Raw genomic sequence first — 19,251 nt, forward strand, 5'->3', positions numbered from 1 at the left:
TATTGACAGAGAAAGAAAAAGAAAGAGGACAGTCACGGGACTTGTCCTAGCAGGGTGGAAATCTTTGGATGGTTGTTAAGAAATGGGATAAATAAAACAGACATTGATGGACTACAACAAAGTTTTTAATACAGCACTACCAAAGGCTGAGCACAACAAAGGGACTGCCTGCTGGTCCCTCAAAATGAAAGGGCTCTGAATAAGTCCAATCTATTCACTCCAGTTTGGAGAAATTTGAAAAGCCAGAAGGCAAAGTCTACCATGAGAAACCTGACCAACACTCACTGGGACAGTGGTTAGACAGATTAATAAAGATAAAGATTGACAAAAGGGCCAGAATCTCTTGGATGGGGACCCAAGGCCTTATGTACACGAGTGGGTAAAATGTCAGGGGTAGAAAGAGAACTTCCCAGGACTCCTTGGTACGGGGAGCCCCATGCACTGTGATACCCAAGCTCACTGGTAAGCCCTGAGGCAGGCTATGGTTAGATTGAGAGAATATTAAAATGTAAGAGTTGGTAGGGTCATGAAAGTTGGAATTTAGGTAAACAGGCTTTAGGTAAAGAAGTTGTATCTCCTTTACTTGAAAGTTTGATGGGAATGGACATTATGTCTCACTGGGGAACACTTCCCCTACCTAGTGTTGTAAAACCAAAACCTGTTGAGGTCCTAATGAAGGCTACAGTTAGGAATATAGAAGTTGATGCAATTAAGGTGAAAGTTTGTAGAATTGGTACGTTTGAACAGCCTCTATGTGAAGTGGTTGTGTCTCTTTTGCATGGTTGTTTGATGGGGAAGGACACTGTATCTGACTGGGGACTGTTCCCCTTGTACTGCAAAGCAGGAGGCGCCAGCACCTCACAGGACTTAAACATCAGTGCTGGGAGCACTGCCAGAGGTCACAGGTGTAGAAGCTAAGACTTCCTTCCCTTGCTTCCTCTGCACAATGCTGCAGAGACCACACACATATTTCTTATTATGTCACAGTCCCCTTAGCAGGTAAGGCATTGATGACAAAGAAAAAGAAAGTATGAGAATGTAATCCCAATCTGGGAAATATTTTTAGATTTTTTTTTTTTTGCTTTGAAAACTGTAAGACAATCTTCATCCTCCAGTAAAGCCCAGTTTTTGGACAACTACAAGAAGTGATATTTTACACAAAAGGATGAAGACTGACGATACAAGAATATTAAATGGTGCCACATTTGCATGTAGTTATCTTTGACATTGGGAAGAGGATGAAGGGGCCAGTCCTATTGTATCTAATTAGTAATTCTTTTTTTTATTTATTTTTTTTTTTTTTGAGACAGAGTCTCACTTTGTTGCCCAGGCTAGAGTGAGTGCCGTGGCGTCAGCCTAGCTCACAGCAACCTCAATCTCCTGGGCTCAAGCTATCCTACTGCCTCAACCTCCTGAGTAGCTGGGACTACAGGCATGCGCCACCATACCCAGCTAATTTTTGTATATATATATTTTTAGTTGGTCGATTAATTTCTTTCTACTTTTGGTAGAGACGGGGTCTCGCTCAGTCTGATTTCGAACTCCTGACCTCGAGCGGTCTGCCCGCCTCGGCCTCCCAGAGTGCTAGGATTACAGGGTGAGCCACCATGCCCGACCTCTAATTAATAATTCTAACAGGCTGTGGAGAAGCTTGTCATGGAAATCATGAGGCATAGTGAAGGCTGTGTGTTATTGCCAGATTGTTCTTACCAGGTTGTTAAGTCATAGATGAAAACAAGCAGTGTTAGAGGGTATTCCCAACCTTCCAGGGGTATCTAGCCCTGGTGAAGCAGATGCTGTCAGTACCCTCCAGATCTCTGGACTTTTTAGAATTCCCAGTTGATTTCCAACTGCTACTATGTGGATCCTACAGCCCCTCTTCTTCTTGGAAATGTAGAAAAGTGTTATGCCTACTTGCAAGGCAGACAAGAGTAGCAAGGAATTAACACTTTCTCCCCAACACCTGCAGGTAGATCCCTCATCCAGTAGCTCTGAAAAATTGGTGTATAAATACTTCATCTCCTTGTCCTTGAGTAGAATAATTCTGAGGTGTGTGTTTTGTACCATCCCTAGCTGTTTTTCTGTAAGGTTGATCTCCGATGCCCACTGTAGTAGGACACGTTTTTTTGGAAGTCTTCCCTTGCCTGTATCACAGAGCCACTTCATACCAGTGTCCCCTGTATCTTCTGAATAAACTACCAGTTCTTGAACCCTTGCCTCCCTGTCTGCTTTGGAGGGAACCAAACTAAGACACCTTCAGTATGGGGGTTCCCATAGAGCATCTCTTGGCATCCCAGCTATAAAGAGAACACTGGCAGATTAGAATCAGGGAATAAAGGAATGTTCTACTTCTTGTTTTTCAAATTACTTGGAAATAATCTAATCTGGATGCACTTTATTGTTGTGGTAGTAACATTGAAGTGGCTAGTGATTAGATGAAATATTAATATATGCTTGGGGGTGGGGACCCAAAAGAAATCCTTCTTAAGCAAAGTGGACATCCGAAGAAATTCCTGAATGGCCAACATGCAGGAATGATAATCAAAATATTTAACACCTGGTACAGCATGAGCCTCAACCAATCATGAAAAATGCTTGCTTGTGCACTGCGGGGCTGCCACACCAACTTATGTTGCCTCTGCCCCAGGAAACAAGGATTCCTGGTTCTGCCTGGGTCAAACCTTCAGGCTAGGTTGAGAGATCACTGAGTAGAGAAGGGTTTACTTGGCTTTCTCCGAGGGAGCTCAGAGATTTGATTCCCACTCAGAAAGAGAAGTGATGGGCAGAAATAGTCATTAAATATCTCCAAAGGGAGCTAAAGGCCCAGCATCAGGCCCTGTCATCAGGACTTTGTCAGCTTTACACATTATTATGTGCATCCTCTCCTGACTATGGAAGTGAAGGCCACAAACAGCACATGGTTTCCTTCTAGAGAACTGTCTCTTCTCCATCGTGGGTGTGCAAGACCAAACTACCAAAGTTGCCAACAGGTCAGTGCGTATATGACCCGAGATAAGCAGATCAGAGTCCATGAAAGTGAAGCAGAATGATGGAAGTATGTGGGAAAGGTGTTTGCAGTTCATTTATTAGGGCACTAGTGATTGTGTTAATTCATTCACTCACTGAGGATGCTATAAAGTATGGTTAACTGATTCCTGTTACCCAGACCCCAGAAGTGCCTGGTTTCTCTTCATCTCCTAGACCTTCTCAGTTGATTCTGTGAACCTTCTGATAGATAGCCTTCCAGAAATTTCCTTTTGTTGCTTAAAATTTCCAGAAGTGGTTACTTTTGCTTGTAACCAAAGAAGCATGATTAATTTGGGTCCCATATGCTTATCTTCACTCATGTTTTGTGGGGAGCAGACCCCCTGTAAGAGTGTGTGTGGAAGCAACTACTGAAAAATGGAAGAAAAGCCAGTCCCTAATCTTCACAAACAAGACACAGGAGGCTGCTGTGGGTTTGAAGGATTTGATGTGCATCACTTGAAGATCAGCTTCAGCTCGACTGGCTCTCAGCTACCTATGGAGCTAGAATTCCATTCCTGCCTGCTCCATTGTCCCTGAGTCTACTGGCTTATGAGTCAGGAGCTTCTCATAAGCAAAGCCCTAGTGGTTTGGGCAGATACTGGGGAAAGGACAAAGGCTCCCATCAGGCTCACTTAACTCTTGTTAGCAATTCTGGTTGATGGGGAGCAGGTAGGCATTGAAATCATGGGCTAAAATGAGGCTTCACTGGAGTATGTAGATGGTGCCTGCTGCGATATTCATATTTACTACAAAGCAATTATATGTGTGTCTATGTATATTTCATGGAAACCATACTGTGAAGTGGGTGAATTTTAATGCTTACTTTCATTAAGAAAATTGGGAAATGAATTTTCTTTCATAATTTTAACCATGTCTTTGCCAGCACTGGGTACAATACATCTATATCAAACTCTAAAAGGGAGCCATTTGAGCACCCTGCCAACCTGGCCCACCCACAGATCTTTGCCTAGTAGCCCTGTCTTCTATAGAATCGAGCTCGGGCAAGAACATCATTGACGTAGTCATTGTCTATGTCCTCTGGGGCGCCAATCGCTTCAATTCCTGATCTAAAAGCTGAGAGACCACCTGAAATGAAACACAGAGGTTTAGGCTCAAATATTAACTTTCAGTAAAAATAAGATATGAGCATTCTCGGGATGTCAGCCCTGCAGGCAAATCTTCCAAAGCAGTTAGTCCCAAATCCTCCTTCTTCCTCCCTTCCTGAAAGGATACCATTAAAATGTGGACGACAATACCATGGATCTATAGGAAGTAAACTTAATAGCAGTTTATATGATTGGATATAAAGAGAAAGAACCAGAGGGCCTGAGAAAACAATCTGGTTTTCTGGCTGGAATGACCAGTTATATTATGGTGCCTCTAAAGAAAATGCAGAAGAAAGAGCAAATTTACAGTGGGAGGCTAGTGAGTTAATTCCATCTGGGAGATGCTGAATTTGAGGAGACCTGTGGTCAGCCAAATAGAGATCGCTACTTGGACATAATCATGATACCCGAAGCCCTGAGAATGCTCACAGAATAAAAGTTTGATCATACAATTTGGAAAGTTGTTGACAGTTTCTTACAATAGGAAAAAACCTATGAGAGGAAGGCAAACATATTCTTTTAAGTTATTACATTAACTTTCAAGGCATTGTTCAATGGCTCAATAAGTGATGAGAGACACAATAAAAATCCCAGCATCTTGCAGAAGGGGAAGTGGAAGTCAAGGAAGGAAGACCCCTCAAAGTAACTCAGTGGTTCAAAGAATGCTAATGCAGCCTTTAGACAGCTCCTCCCGGCCCACTGTTGACCCAATGGGAATGTTCCCAAGGAGGCCCAGGGCACATCTGCCCGCCAGTGGTCTCATTCACTGCTCATTTAAACAAAGCACTCAAAAATATGGCCTACCTTTGAGGTGCTGAGTTGCGTTCCATGTGGGGAATTTTTTCTGGATTGCCTTAATTCTGTCTGTAAGAACCCCAACAGCCTGCAAAAGGTGTTCTTTGCTGTCCCAGGTACCAACAGGGTGGTAAATTTGTTTATCAAGCTAGAAAAGTAGATAATAATGTCAACGTCTGGATGAAGCAACACATTTTTCTGCTGCTCCTAATTTCTCCTCCTGTGGTCAAGTTCACCTACACTGGCTTCAGCACCCTTCCTTTATCCCTCGAGTCAATTCTACTGTTCTTTCTGTCATAGAGAAGAGAGGCAGGGAAACAAAGTACAGTTTAGAAGTGGACATGGCATAGTTTTAGCTAAGCATTCTAATATACAATCAATGAACCAGTGAATAAAGTGGTTTCAAATAATTAGCCGAAGTCTAATGTCTATACCCAAAGTATAGACATTTATAGTAAAAAAATATCTATCCAGCTAATTCAGGTAAAAATGTGTTTCTAACTGGGAAGGCTAGATGTCTGTGCTTCTACAGATAAAATAGAGCCTAGAAGTAAATATCCAGATACTTGAATCCCTTTCCTCCAATTTACGCAAAGGAACATGTTGGTTCAAATAGGGCTCAATTATACAGTGTTTTGATACATAAGGATGAAATTCACTACTTCATGAACCCCAGGAGGACACCTGTAATAACAGTGCCCTTTATAAGATTTTCTCAATTTAAGTACATTGCATATTATTTATCATAGAATTGTATTAATAATTACCAAATCATAAAATACTTTTTTGAAGATATCTTATAACTGATAAACCTTGAATGAAATCCCAATGATGTGGTACAGAAATCCCAGAACAAATTATGCTGTAGTACCTACAGCCAGATGCAGGGTGTTTGGGGCATGGGAGAACCAGAGATGGATTTCCAGCTTGGGGTGAGCTTCTGCAAGGAAGGGTGAAGTGGAGCTGATGGAAAGATTCTAGCCAAATACCTGCATCAAGCCAAATTTAAGTCCCCTGTGGTCCCAGCCATCTCTCAGGATACTTCCACCATGGCTTTCCCTGGAGATGATGGCCGCAATGATGGCAGGATCGACGCAATGCCTCTGTCCTACTTCTTTGATCACAGTCTGGTAAGGCTTTATGGCCCTCAAATCCATCTCAGCAAACATTTCAGAACCACGGATCCCTAAGTCAAAAGGGAAAAAAGAAATCAAAAACGGTGTTTTATTCTACTCCAGAAGAGAACCCTTTTTCAAAGTTTGCTAAGTTAAGCCACAGCCCCTGACTGCTGCCCACAGCTTGGGACAACCATTCTAAGACATCCTTTTGCTCTCTGACTACAGAAGCCCAGGCAGGTCTACAACCCAGACAGGTGCCACTTCCACTCAGTTCCTCCTAATTTCTGCCACATTGGCACATGGGGAAGTCTCTTGGACTAGGAATCAGCCAATCCAAGTTATTTAGCCTGGCTCGGCCAATACCTGGCTCTGGGCCACTGGAAGTGACTCCTCCCTGCTGACCCTTGGGGTTCTGATCTGTGAATCAATAGGGCTGGGTGAGATGTGACCTTGTGGTTGCTTTAACTCTCTAACACCAGGATGACATCGCAAAGACGACTTTGGAACAGGATTACAAAGGGGGCTCGCTTAAAGTGCTCATGCTGTAACATGAAGTAAACACAACCACCAACACAAATCAAAGCCCGAATCTAATATTTTATTTAAGCTGTAGTTTCAATATGTAGAAATGAACACATCTGGACAAAGTTTGGAACCAACGAGGGAAAAAATGAAAAGAAGTGACTTGTTAGGTTGGTCAGGATTCTGGTTTTTTCTAATTTTTAGTTTTGATAATATTGTCATCATGATAATGATACCTTTTCAAAATTACGTTACTTCCCAAGAATCTTAAAATGATGACCGGGGAAAGCCAAATGTTCGCTTTGCTATCCACTTACCGCAGCTAATCAAACTGTTTATATCACAGGCGGCCCCCGAGGTCTCCATGGTCATGATGTCCCCGTAGCAGCCACGGTACAGGCGAGGCTGCAGGTGAGGGCTCATTGACTGAGTGAAAGGGTACGAGCCCCTGGAAGTGCCTGGGAGGCAGAATGATAATGTGCATGAAGCCTTGGAGAAAATATTGTTTGAGTGAGTTGCTCTATAAGAAACATCACTAAACCAAAGGCAAGGGCCCCAGATTGGTCCTCCCCAAAGCCCTTGTTGCCATTATTGGCTCATCAGACAAAATAGAAGTTCCCTCTTCCCACTCTACTCCAACCTTTTCTTTTGTGTTTTGTATTAATACCGCACTTAATTCCAAAACACCATGTAAAACATTATAAAATTCAACTCTTACAGCATTTGCTACAGTCTTCTGGAGACAGGGTCTTGCTCTGTCACCTGGCATCTGGGCTAGAGTGCAGTGCCATCATCTGAGCTCACTGCAACCCCAAACTCCTGGGCTCAAGCCAGCCTTCTGCCTCAATCTCCCAAGTAGCTAGGACTACAGCCACATGCCACAACGCCTACTAATTTTTCTTTTTTTTTTTTATATCGATGGGGTCTTGCTCTTGCTCAAACTCCTGACCTCAAGTGACCCTTCTGCCTCGGCCTCCTGGAGTGCTAGGGTTATAGGCGTGAGCCACCATGCCTGGCTATGCTGTCTTGATCAGAATTAAAATGGCCACAAGATTTTTAAGCGGGAACCTTGAGAGAAATTTTAAAACACTTCTGGGAATGTAAACATCCAGATTAACAATTTGCCTTTGTTTACTAAGATAAGAAAGACGAGTACCATAACAAATTAAATATGTTCTTATTTTATATCATTGTTGTGAAGCTGAGTTGCTAAGTCTGATAAAATTAGGAAGAAAAATTCAATTTACCAAAAGAATTTAAATCCATTCTAATTCTTATTTTTTGTTCCATCATTATAAAGTGAGTTTCTGTCAAAGTCTATTTGTTTTTTGTTTTTGTTTTTTGTGAGACAGAGTCTCGCTTTGTTGCCCAGGCTAGAGTGAGTGCCGTGGCATCAGCCTAGCTCACAGCAACCTCAAACTCTTGGGCTCAAGCAATCCTTCTGCCTCAGCCTCCCAAGTAGCTTGGACTACAGGCATGTGCCACCATGCCCGGCTAATTTTTTTTTCTATATGTATTAGTTGGCCAATTAATTTATTTCTATTTATAGTAGAGACGGGATCTCACTCTTGCTCAGGCTGGTTTCGAACTCCTGAGCTCGAGTAATCCGCCCGTCTCAGCCTCCCAGAGTGCTAGGATTACAGGCGTGAGCCCCCGCGCCCAGCCTCAAAGTTTATTTGTTAAAGTAGATACAGAGCTTTTTCTAAAGGAGATACAACATTATTTTCTGTACTGTTAAAAGGTTTGTTCCAATAATTCCAAGGATTGTTGACTTGTACCTTAAGACTATGAGTATTTGTTATAAGAAAGTATCTTTGTTAAAATGTTTGATGCAAAAAAACAGAACCTGACCACCCCTGCATTACTACGATGGTCCAAACCAGTGTCATTGCTCATCTGGATTCTTGTCCCAGCCTTCTAACTGACCTCTCTCTCCACTCAAGCAGCCTATTCTCCACCCAGCAGCCAGAGTGGTCCTGTAGGAACATTCATGAAGTCATACCCATCGTCTCTCTTACCCTTCCAATTGCTATCTCTGCATTTAGATGGACGGCCAAGTTATCCTGTGGCCTCCAAGCCCTACCTGATCTGGCTCTCTGCTCCTTTCCTACTTCTTCCCTTTGCTCACTCTCCTTCAGCCACGTTCTTCTCTGTGCTTATCCTTCCACACTCCAGGCACATTTCTGCCTCAAGGCCTTTGCATTTGTGGTTCCTTTTGCCTACAATGCTACTTCTCCAGGTATCTATGTGATTTACCACCTCTCTGCCTTCAGGTCTCTGTTCAAATATCACCTTAGCAGCAAAAAATATAAATAGACAGTTCAGAGACAAAAAACAAAATGGTCCTTAAACATACAAAAAGATGTTCAACCACACTCAAAAGAAGAGAAAGCCATATTAAAATATTACAGACAGCACCTGCCAACTCTTCAATCAGCAAGAATCCAAGAGTTTGGCAATACACGCTGGGAGAGGCTGTGAGGAAAAAGGCAGTCTCGTACATTGCTGTGGAGGGCAGCTTTGCAACAGGCTGTTCATTTCAGCACTGTTCATAACAGCAAAGGACTGGAAACAACACAAATGTCATCAATGCAGGGACTGATGGAATGAACTAAGGCACATCCACAAATGGAGTACTATGCAACTGTAAAAAGAAAAAAGGAAGCTCTGTATATACTTCTGTAAAATCATCTCTAGGAACAGAATGGTATTTATAGAATCATATTCTTTGTGTAAGAAAGGGGGAAAAATACAATTGTGTATGTGTGTAATTTGCTCATATTTTCAAAAGAAATAATACAGGATGAACTAAAAACATGTAAAAATTGTTAGTTATGGGAGGGGATAAAAGGAAGATAAGGGAACAGGGATAGAGGTTAGATTAAATTACCATTACCTTTTTCATAGTTTTTATTTTGGAGCTATGTAAATGTTCCTATCTTTTTTTTTTTTTTTTTTTTTTTTTTGAAACAGAGTCTTACTCTGTTGCCTGGGCTAGAGTGCTGTGGCATCAGCCTAGCTCACAGCAACCTCAAACTCCTGGGCTCAAGCAATCCTTCTGCCTCAGCCTTCTGAGTAGCTGGGAGGGACTACAGGCATGCACCACCATGCCCAGCTAATTTTTTCTATATATATTTTTATTTGTCTAGCTAATTTCTTTCTATTTTTAGTAGCTCTTGCTCAGGCTGGTCTTGAACTTCTGAGCTCAAACGATCCTCCTGCCTCAGCCTCCCAGAGTGCTAGGATTACAGGCATGAACCACCGCGCCTGGCTGTTCCTATCCTTTTAAAAGTTAAATCAAATAGGAAAAAAAGGAATTGTAAGAAAAAGAAAAACCAATACACTTAACTGTACATCAAGTTGAAAGCTTAATTAACATATAGAGAAGAATTATCTCAAGTGACTTTAAAATATGTCAGTGTAAGTATATACCACTAATGGAATACATCCCATGAACATAAAGAATCACAAGAAAATCTTAAACTATATTCACAGTCTCATTTTTGGTTGGTAATACTGTCATAGTTATTTTGACACTTATTATATAAACATAATAATGCTAATGTCATTAGAACCAAGAGTTTTAGTGTAAGATAGCAGAGGAACAAATATAAAACTAATGTAAAACCATTGTATTCTTAAATATGAATGTGAAATGTCTGTATAAATGAATAATATTTTTCTCTTAAAAATATGTATTTTCTAATTATCTCCACTGAAAAGACCTAAAAGGAACGAAAACTCCATAGCAATGGAGCACCCCTAGCACCCAAACTGTGGTCCCTAAATACCATTTCCTGTTAAGAAACACCAGAACTCCTCAGGATAATTACTGATTTCTGGTCTGGGGCAACAAATATTGGAGATGAGCCAGGAATACTTTTTTGTGCCAAAGCTGATCCTTATATGTTAGAGATATAACAAAAAATTTTATAAGTGAAATGTTTTTATGCTTTAGATTTGCTTTAAAATACTCCACAACCAAACATATGTACACATACACACACACACACATACCACACACAACAAGGTAGGGGTGAAGGATAGATAAAATAGAAAGGCAAAATGTTGAAAACTGTAGAAGCTGGTTATGAATATATAAGAGTTTATTATACAGTTCTCCCTTTTATATGTTTGAAACTTTCTATAATAAAAAAAAAGTAGGTCACCTTACCAGAGAGCCTTTCTTGTCCACCTGTATTAAAAAGATGACACACTCATACCTCATTCCTTGTCCCCCATTACCTTATATTATTTACATCACTACCATCTTCCTTTCTCCCCCCTCCCTCCCTTCCTTCCTTTTGTCCTTCCTTTTTTTCTCCTTCCTTCCTTCCCACCTTCCTTCCTTCCTCTCTCTCTTTACTTCTCTATTCCTTTTTTTCCTCTCTCTCTCTCTCTTTCCCTCTCTCCCATCTTGCCTATTCCTCTCTCTAGAAGGTAAACTCCATAAGGGCAGAGACTCAATGTTTTTCTCTGCCATATCCTCGTTAGCAAATAGAACAATGCCTAGCACAAAATAGAAAATACATAGTTATTGATAGATGAATGGTTAAGTGGATGGATGAAGGAACAAGAAAGAAAGGGATTATCTAAATTATCTGGGTCAAGTATCTGTATATTGACAGGTTCAATATCCTTTTACTGGGGAAGCAGCCTTTTCCATGCTGGCTGTGTGGCCCACAGACCACAGGCATCATAGTGACCTGGGATGCTTATTACAAATGCTTGTTACCAGGCTCCTCATACCAGATCTACTGAACCAGGATCTTTAGGTATAAGGCCTAAGAATCTGTACTTTAACCAGCATTCCCAGTTGACTCTTATGCATAAGTTTGAGAACCACTGCTTGAGGGGAACTGGAATATGACCATGAACTCTACACTACTTTTGCTGACATTATAAACACACAGGCCCTTTTAAAATTAGAGTAACCTTTCATTTATACACAGCTAGTATGGTAGCTCATAATTAATCTACTGGCTATATAATTCTGCTCCCACCTGGCGATTTAAAAAGGAGTAAAAATTTGAAACTTTGTTGCCTTTCTTTTGACCATAAGTAACTGGAAATTATTTTTAAGTAGCCTCACTTTTCCAAATTTAGAATTAAACATTTTAGAAACACTTTCTTCTTAGTCATTATCCTACAAGACTACTTGAACATTGCTTACAGTGGCTCTTCATTTTTCTTAGGTCAAAGTTATGATGTTTTCTTATTCAAGGTCCCTTACCATCTCACCAGCCTTCCCCTCAGAAATCTCCTCTTCTGTTCTGTCCCATTGACCCGCCGACTGTACCCCAAACACTTTCCGTGCATGTCGGCTTCTGCACCTTTACCAAAGTGATTACTTCCACCCAGCAGGCCCTTCCCTCTTCTTGGTAAATACCAGGCATTCGGCCAGGCGTGGTGTCTCACACCTGTAATCCTAGCTCTCTGGGAGGCCGAAGTGGGGAAATCGCTTAAGGTCAAAAGTTCGAAACCAGCCTGAGCAAAGAGCAAGACTCATCTCTACTAAAAGTAGAAAGAAATGAATTGACCAATTAAAAATACATAGAAAAAATTAGCTGGGCATGGTGGCACATGCCTGTAGTCCCAGCTACTTGGGAGGCTGAGGCAGGAGGATTGCTTGAGCCCAGGAATTTAAGGTTGCTGTCAGCTAGGCTAATGCCACAGCACTCTAGCCAGGGCAACAGAGTAAGACTCTGTCTCAAAAAAAAAAAAAAAAAAAAAAAAAATTCCAGGAATTCTTCAACTTTCATGTCCCCCCAAAAAGCCTCTCATATCTGAACATCCTAGCTAGATATGAGCTCTTCCTCCTAAACTTCCAGACTAGTGGTGTTTTTTTTTTCCTTTCTATCTAGAATCATTTAACTCTTATCTACTACCTAGCAGTGACAACTGTATCTTCATATGTTTGCCTTCCAAGGCACTGTTCCATATGCCTCTTGATAAGATATCAAGCAGACCAGCCTGAGCAAAAGCAAGACCCCGACTCTACAAAAATAGAAAAAATTAGCCGGGCATGGTGGTGCACACCTGTAGTCCCAGCTATTCAGGAAGCTGAGGCAGGAGGATCACTTGAGCCCAAGAGTTTGAGGTTGCTGTGAGCTCGGCTGACACCACAGCACTCTAGACCAGATGACAGTAAGACTGTCTCAAAACAATATATCAGGCATAATAAGTACATCGTCAGACAGAAAGTAAGCAGATCAATAAATATTTAATTATTTAAAATTCCCACTGATATTGCCATCACCTTCTTGGTAGGCAGAATACACTCTTAATTATAGAAATAACAGTTGATTAATGGCCAGGTTGGTCAAGAGAGCCCACTCTTCAATTACATGCAATCATTGCTCCTTCCGATTCAGGACTAAGCTGGATGTTTTCATGCATACCCTGTGAACAATGCCAAAGGTCAAATAGAGACTTACCAATGAGGGCAATAAGTCCCCAAAACATGACAGAGGATAGCATGGTGGGGAATCTTATCGTACAGGATATGTTCTGATCTGAAATAGAAATTGGTTAATTTTAAACCTTGGAAGTTTTTAAAGGAAAGTTGCTTTGATTTTTTAAAAAGTTTAGGATTATTTCTAATTCAACATCCATTTTCTAGTTCCAAGATAGTATTCTCAAAGAGTCAGCACATGGTTGGTTGGATCACTTTCTTTCCTAAGTATAAACTCCCAACTCATTTCAATCCAATTTCATATTGACATGAGCCATGCACATCTTACAAATGTTACCCCACATACTCCCATCCCATTTCTAAGCTTGGTGATCCCACAATTTTGTTCCATTTCTTTTTTTTGTTTTGTTTTTCAGAGAAAGGATCTTCCTTTGTCACCCAGGCTGCTGGAGTGCAGTAGCTCACTGCACCCTCAGATTCCTGGGCTCAAAAGATCCTCCCACCTCAACCTCCCAAGTAGCTGGGACCACAGGCATGGGTTACCATGCCTGGGTAATTTTTTTTTTTTTTTTTTGTAGGGACAGAGTCTTACTGTGTTGCCCAGGCTGATCTCCAACTTCTAGCCTCAAATAATCCTCCCTCCTTGACCTCCGAAAGTGCTGGGATTACAGGAATGAACCATTGCACCCAGCTTGTTCCATTCTTTTATTTTTTGAGACAGGATCTTGCTCTGTCACCCACTAGAGTTCAGTGGTGTCAACATAGCTCATTGGAACATCAAGCTCCTGGGTTCAAGTGATCCTCCTGCCTTAGCTTCCAAGCAGCTGGGACTACAGGCGCGCCAACATGTCTAGATAATTTTTCTATTTTTCATAGAGACAGGGGCTCGCTTTTACTTATGCTAGTCTCAAACTCCTGGCTTTAAGCAATCCTCCCACCTCAGCCTCCAAAAGTGTTAGGATTACAGGCATGAGTCACGTCCCCCAGCCCCACACTTAATAGTACAATCTCCATAGGAAAAAAAAAACAAAATAAAACACCAACAAAATACCAAGAGAAGCATCAGAGAACATGACTTAAAAGAGGTTTGCTCCATTTCTTCCTCAATCAATTCTTTTCTTGATTTCATTGGAAAGATAGCTTAAATTTTATAAGATATAAGAGGGCCAGCACTAACCTGGTTTGCAAGATCACAGAGAAAATTTCCTCTCTGTTGGGGACGGTCTTCTATACTCAGCAGCAAGCTGCACGTCAAGCTTTTACAAAGCAGTGGTGTTTGTCCTGTAACCTAGGTTTAAGCAATGGCAGAATGCATTATTCAGTAGATCACTGAGCACCTGGCTTCAACTGAGTAGAACTCAGTGTGGCTGTACCACCATGAAGGAAGCTTTTAAACACCAGCACATAGACTCACCTACTTCTTGCCTTTGTCCTGTACGATCATTAGAAGAGCTTTATATATGGCTTAAAACCCACTCTTTAAACCACTGACCTCATTAGGCCTGATTATAATAATCCTTTGGTCTTAGGTGGCCCCTTTAATAAAAGGATTTCAAAGAGTTTAATAACTACTATTAATTAATTAATCTAATGAACCCCCACGTTGTTCTGGAGGCATATATTTGATGGATATTTGAAACTGTACTAAACAAATAGCTTCTAAATTTGAGAATAAGAAACAGATAATTAGCCTTAAAAAGATAAATAAACAGGACTACTAGCAGCTTTCATTCTTCAACTGGTTGTCTAAAATGCTGATTCTCCTATTTTTTGTTTCCCGTTCCAATGTCCCACAAACCCCACACCAATATGTCATGTGATCTCACGTAAGCATGTCCCATGATCATGGTAAGTGAACTTGGCTCCGTGTTCCATGACACTTCTGACAGGTGCAAGTGTGGCTGCCTGCTCTAGATCATCGCAAAGCTGGCGGGTAGCAACATGGGTGCTCTCTGCCCACACTTTCTGAGGACATGGGCAAAAAGTATTTGCCCAGGGACGAAAATTTCTTCCCACTTATGTCCAAAGGAAGAGATGACACACATTGTGCAGCCCTAGAAACAGGAACTGGAAGGGACATTCCTGAAACAGGCAAAGCACATTTCCCAGAGTGGAGGAATAAGTCTGGCCTGGATCCTTCCCCGAGTGTGAGAAGTGCCGCAGAACAGACAGCACGCCATCCTCCCACATAGCCACCAAGTGAAGCGAGGGGTGAGGGAGCTGAGCAGTGAGCAGGGAATGTTCCAGCTCCCCGGAAAGGAACAAACCACAATGTCTGGGAGAACATGCCCTCGCCAAGCTGAGGTCTGCACTGTCTCCTGGCACTCACTTCTGCCCTGCCTGCCTAGAACAGGCTGCCCTATGGTGGCCTCCAGCCTTCCGTTTGGGGAAAGGGTGGGGATGTCCTGAGCCTGGAAATGAGTCCTGCCTTGACTCCCAGGAAAACGACTCATGGAGGGCCTGCCCCATCGCCACCATCAACGCTGCAGTCAGGGCCGCTCTTTAATAAGGGATTGCACAGGGATCAGGGGTCCGGCTGCCCCGAGGCAGCCCTTAGAGACACATCGGCATCACCGGCGACAATGGCAACATCACACGGATGTGTTCATGGACCACCTGACTGCAGGTGAGTGGGGCCACTTATGTGAGGCTTTCAGGCTAGTGCAATGAGAAAGCTCGAGAAAGGGAGAAGAAGCAATGGAGAAAGAATTAAAAGTAGATGGAAGCTGAAACTCTCCTTAAACACTACTGGAGGAAAACAGTGAAAAGCACATTAAGGCACCATAGAATGTAAAGAATACTTATTTCTCTCTCTTCTTTTGGAGATTGGGGCTATAAGACCCTCCAGGTATAAAAGTCTTAATGTCCAGGCCTCAGCAACTTAAGTGATTGTTTTCAAACTCACGTGGATTATTCTGTTTCACTCAAACTGTGAGAGAAAAAATGAACATTTATAATATTTGACACCCATCATATGCCAGGTTCCTGTGGACATTATGTTACACAATTGTAATGGCCCTATGAGGTGAGTATTATCTCTTACTTTAGAAATGAGGAGACTGAGATTCAGAGAAGTTAAGCAACTAGTCAAAGATGGCACAATTAGCATGTGGCAGAGCCAGGATTTGAACCCAGGTCTGTAAGATCACAAAATCCAAGCTCTTCCACTATATCAGAGGTACCAGCACTATGGACCAATGACCCTGCAGAGCAATTATTCTAACAGGTCCAAATCTATCTGCACACAAAGCATTGTTTGTGGTCTGAATAAATAACACCAGTCACAGATATTTATGCTACTGTCTTCAAAGTGTTTGTAGGTGCTGTTGTAATTTCTAAAACACAAACTAATGTGAGTTAACTAAATCCACAGTGGCTTTCTGTCATTTATATTTTTCCACCAGTAATAATAATATAGTTAAATGCACTGAACTTGTACAGTATGCTTAGTAGAACACTAATAAATATGCACTGAATTTGTGCAATATGCTTAGTGGAACACTAGTAAGGGGCATGGCCTAAGTTTGTTGCATGCTGAAGCCTAATTCTCAACTGCTATACCCCACTGCCTCAGTGGGTGGTTAAGTGCGGTTACCATCATATGAGGATCTTAGAAATCTCTTGACACTTAAAGGAAATTTACTGAATGATTCTCCTCATTGTCCCAGGGATGCCAAGAGTGACTGTGTGTGAGTTGCACTGATATTGCCAGGAGGGATTAAGGGGACCTTGGCTCCTGCCATAGTCCCTGTCAGTCCTCCAGTTCCCAAAATAAAAACATGATCTATATGCAAACAGTGTCCATGCTATACACATAAAACTCTATGACCTCATCCCCCACCCTCAAAATTCTTCAGTGTAGCAATTCTCTGGTAGACTGGTAGGTCCTACTGCACTTGGGGTTCCTGGCTTTAGTGGTGAGGACTCCTGTCATCCCTAACATTGAAGTGGCTTCAGTAATAGACTCTAAGACAGGCTGTATGTAGGTTCCACAAAAACAGCTTGCCTTGATCGGTCGCTCCAAAAGCAGGGTGTAGCAGAAAGAGCCCTGCCCTAGGAGTCTAGAACCCAGTTTGCAGTCTCAGGTCTGCCACTCAGCAGTTGGGGCATCAGTCTAGGTGTCGTTTTCTCATCTCTGGAATGAAGAGGCTGGACAAGGGCAGCTGGTCACTAAGGTCTGGCTCCAGCAGTCACTGGGGTTGGTGAGCCAAGCCTGTCCTGCATCCAGAGGGGAAGGGATATGGGAGGTTGAGCGGAGAGGCTTAAGTACAGTTTTGAACAGTATTACAGTTTTTAGCATTTTTCATGAAAACTTGGAGGGCATTTTAGTTTTCACCGAAATCATAAATGCCAGGCAAACCGTCCTGTGTTTTCTTTTGATTTGCCTCCCTATCTTGCAACTGGCAAACAGTAGAAGACTGTTATCATATGTAGGCCCAGAATTTGAATTTATGATTCTGATCATCAACCTTTTTCACGCTGACAAGGACAACATAGGTAGAGGTGCTGTTTGTTTGCTTGTTATTCTCAGCCATAGTTACCTTGGCAGGCTGCCTAATGTATGGCAGATATGAATACTGCCAATGAAAGTCCTTAACTTTAAGCTGGGTGCAACAGTTTGCGCCTGTAGTCCCAGCTACACAGGAGGCTGAGTGGGAGGATCGCTTGAGCTCAGGAGTTCGAGACCAGCCTGAGCAATATAGCAAGACTCTTATCTCAAAAATAAAAAAAATGTTCTTAACTTTGCATGTATCAAGAGTAGCCTCAAAATTTTCCAAAATAATGTAAATGGCTGACAAATATATTAAATATATTTATATATTTATAAATATATATACTTATATATATTTATAAATTTAATATATTTATATATGATATATAATATATTTGTATATATTTAATATATTAATATATTTGTATATATTAATATATTTGTATATATTTAATATATACAAATATATTGAATTAAAAATTAAGATGCTTTTTACCATAATTTGCAGGAGACTCTCAGATCCAAGGGCTGGTTGTTGTTGCTTATAGTTTGAGGTTAGGTGGGGCCACAGCCTGGGGGACATTGCTACGCCAAAGTGCCTGTTACTATGACATCAGGCCCAAGCCTAGAGTCAACTGCTTCTGACAATTCCACAAGATGTTCGACTTTTCTTTTTGCTCCCTCTTAGCTTGCTAACCTTAGAGTCCTGCTGTCCCTTAGGTTAATCTGATGACACAGTTGTGTTAATGGACAATAGAGACTTAAAGTAATGTCATTTTCAGATACAATTTAAATTTTTTTTTTTTTTTTTTTTTTGAGACAGAGTCTCGCTTTGTTGCCCAGACTAGAGTGAGTGCCGTGGTGTCAGCCTAGCTCACAGCAACCTCAAACTCCTGGGCTCAAGTGATCCTTCTGCCTCAGCCTCCCGGGTAGCTGGGACTACAGGCATGCGCCACCATGCCCGGCTAATTTTTTATATATATATCAGTTGGCCAATTAATTTCTTTCTATTTATAGTAGAGACGGGGTCTCGCTCTTGCTCAGGCTGGTTTTGAACTCCTGACCTTGAGCAATCCGCCCGCCTCGGCCTCCCAAGAGCTAGGATTACAGGCGTGAGCCACAGCGCCCGGCCAATTTAAAATTTTTAACCAGCGTTTGCAATGCCTAAAGTCTTGTTTTCTCACAGTGAGAAATGAGTCAGTCTGGCTGGGGAGATGAAAACCAGGATGATGACACACCCTTCTGTAAAGGGTCATTATTTTTACAATAAAACACATGCATTTTAAAAATCCACACTTTTTATTATAGAAAAGAATGTGAAATCTGCATGGATTTAAAATTTTTTTAATTATTATTTTTTAGAAACAGCGTCTTGCTATGTTGCCCAGGTTGGCCTCAAACTCCAGGCTTAAGAGATCCTCCTGCCTCATCCTCCCAAGTAGCTGGGACCATAGGCGTTGTGCCACTGCACACAGCTTACATGAATGTTTAAGGAAGCACATCAGGTTCAAAACAAATCTGTCTTCCCGCTCCCTCTTGGGGCTCTACTCTGACTCCCTGGAGTGGTATTTGTGTTCCTCTGTGGGAAAGTTTAAGAAGTACTACCCTAATTAGGAGGCGATAAATAGTGATGGAAACTGAGGCACTGTGCGTGCCCAAGGAGATAGAATTGGTGGGGGATTCCTCAAGTCATACTACAGAAAGGGCTGTGCCCAGAGCTATCCCAGATCAGTTCCCTTGGGATTTAAAGGAGGCTAAGCATCTCTAGGCCCTTGA

General features: G+C 41.8%; 1 protein-coding gene across 1 annotated transcript; it reads right to left on the bottom strand.

The window, feature by feature from the left end:
- Positions 1 to 3,994: 3,994 nt before the first annotated feature.
- Positions 3,995 to 13,048, bottom strand: LYG2 (lysozyme g2). Its single transcript, XM_020286275.2, has 5 exons — positions 13,006 to 13,048; positions 6,886 to 7,026; positions 5,918 to 6,114; positions 4,938 to 5,076; positions 3,995 to 4,113 (listed from the first exon to the last, which is right to left on the bottom strand). The coding sequence occupies exons 1-5, from the start codon at positions 13,046 to 13,048 to the stop codon at positions 3,995 to 3,997; spliced, it is 639 nt and encodes a 212-aa protein (XP_020141864.1).
- Between the last annotated feature and the right edge of the window lie 6,203 nt (positions 13,049 to 19,251).

The sequence above is a fragment of the Microcebus murinus genome, chromosome 3 (genome assembly GCF_040939455.1).
Source record: "Microcebus murinus isolate Inina chromosome 3, M.murinus_Inina_mat1.0, whole genome shotgun sequence".
NCBI classification, from domain to species: Eukaryota; Metazoa; Chordata; class Mammalia; order Primates; family Cheirogaleidae; genus Microcebus; species Microcebus murinus.

Bases quoted from the DNA above. Each gene is read 5' to 3' on its own strand.
- LYG2 (XM_020286275.2), bottom strand. From the start codon at position 13,048: ATGCTATCCTCTGTCATGTTTTGGGGACTTATTGCCCTCATTG. The intron at 7,027-13,005 runs GTAAGTCTCTAT...TCTGCCTCCCAG, and splicing joins GGGACTTATTGCCCTCATTG to GCACTTCCAGGGGCTCGTAC. The intron at 6,115-6,885 runs GTAAGTGGATAG...CTTTTGACTTAG, and splicing joins AAACAGTTTGATTAGCTGCG to GGATCCGTGGTTCTGAAATG.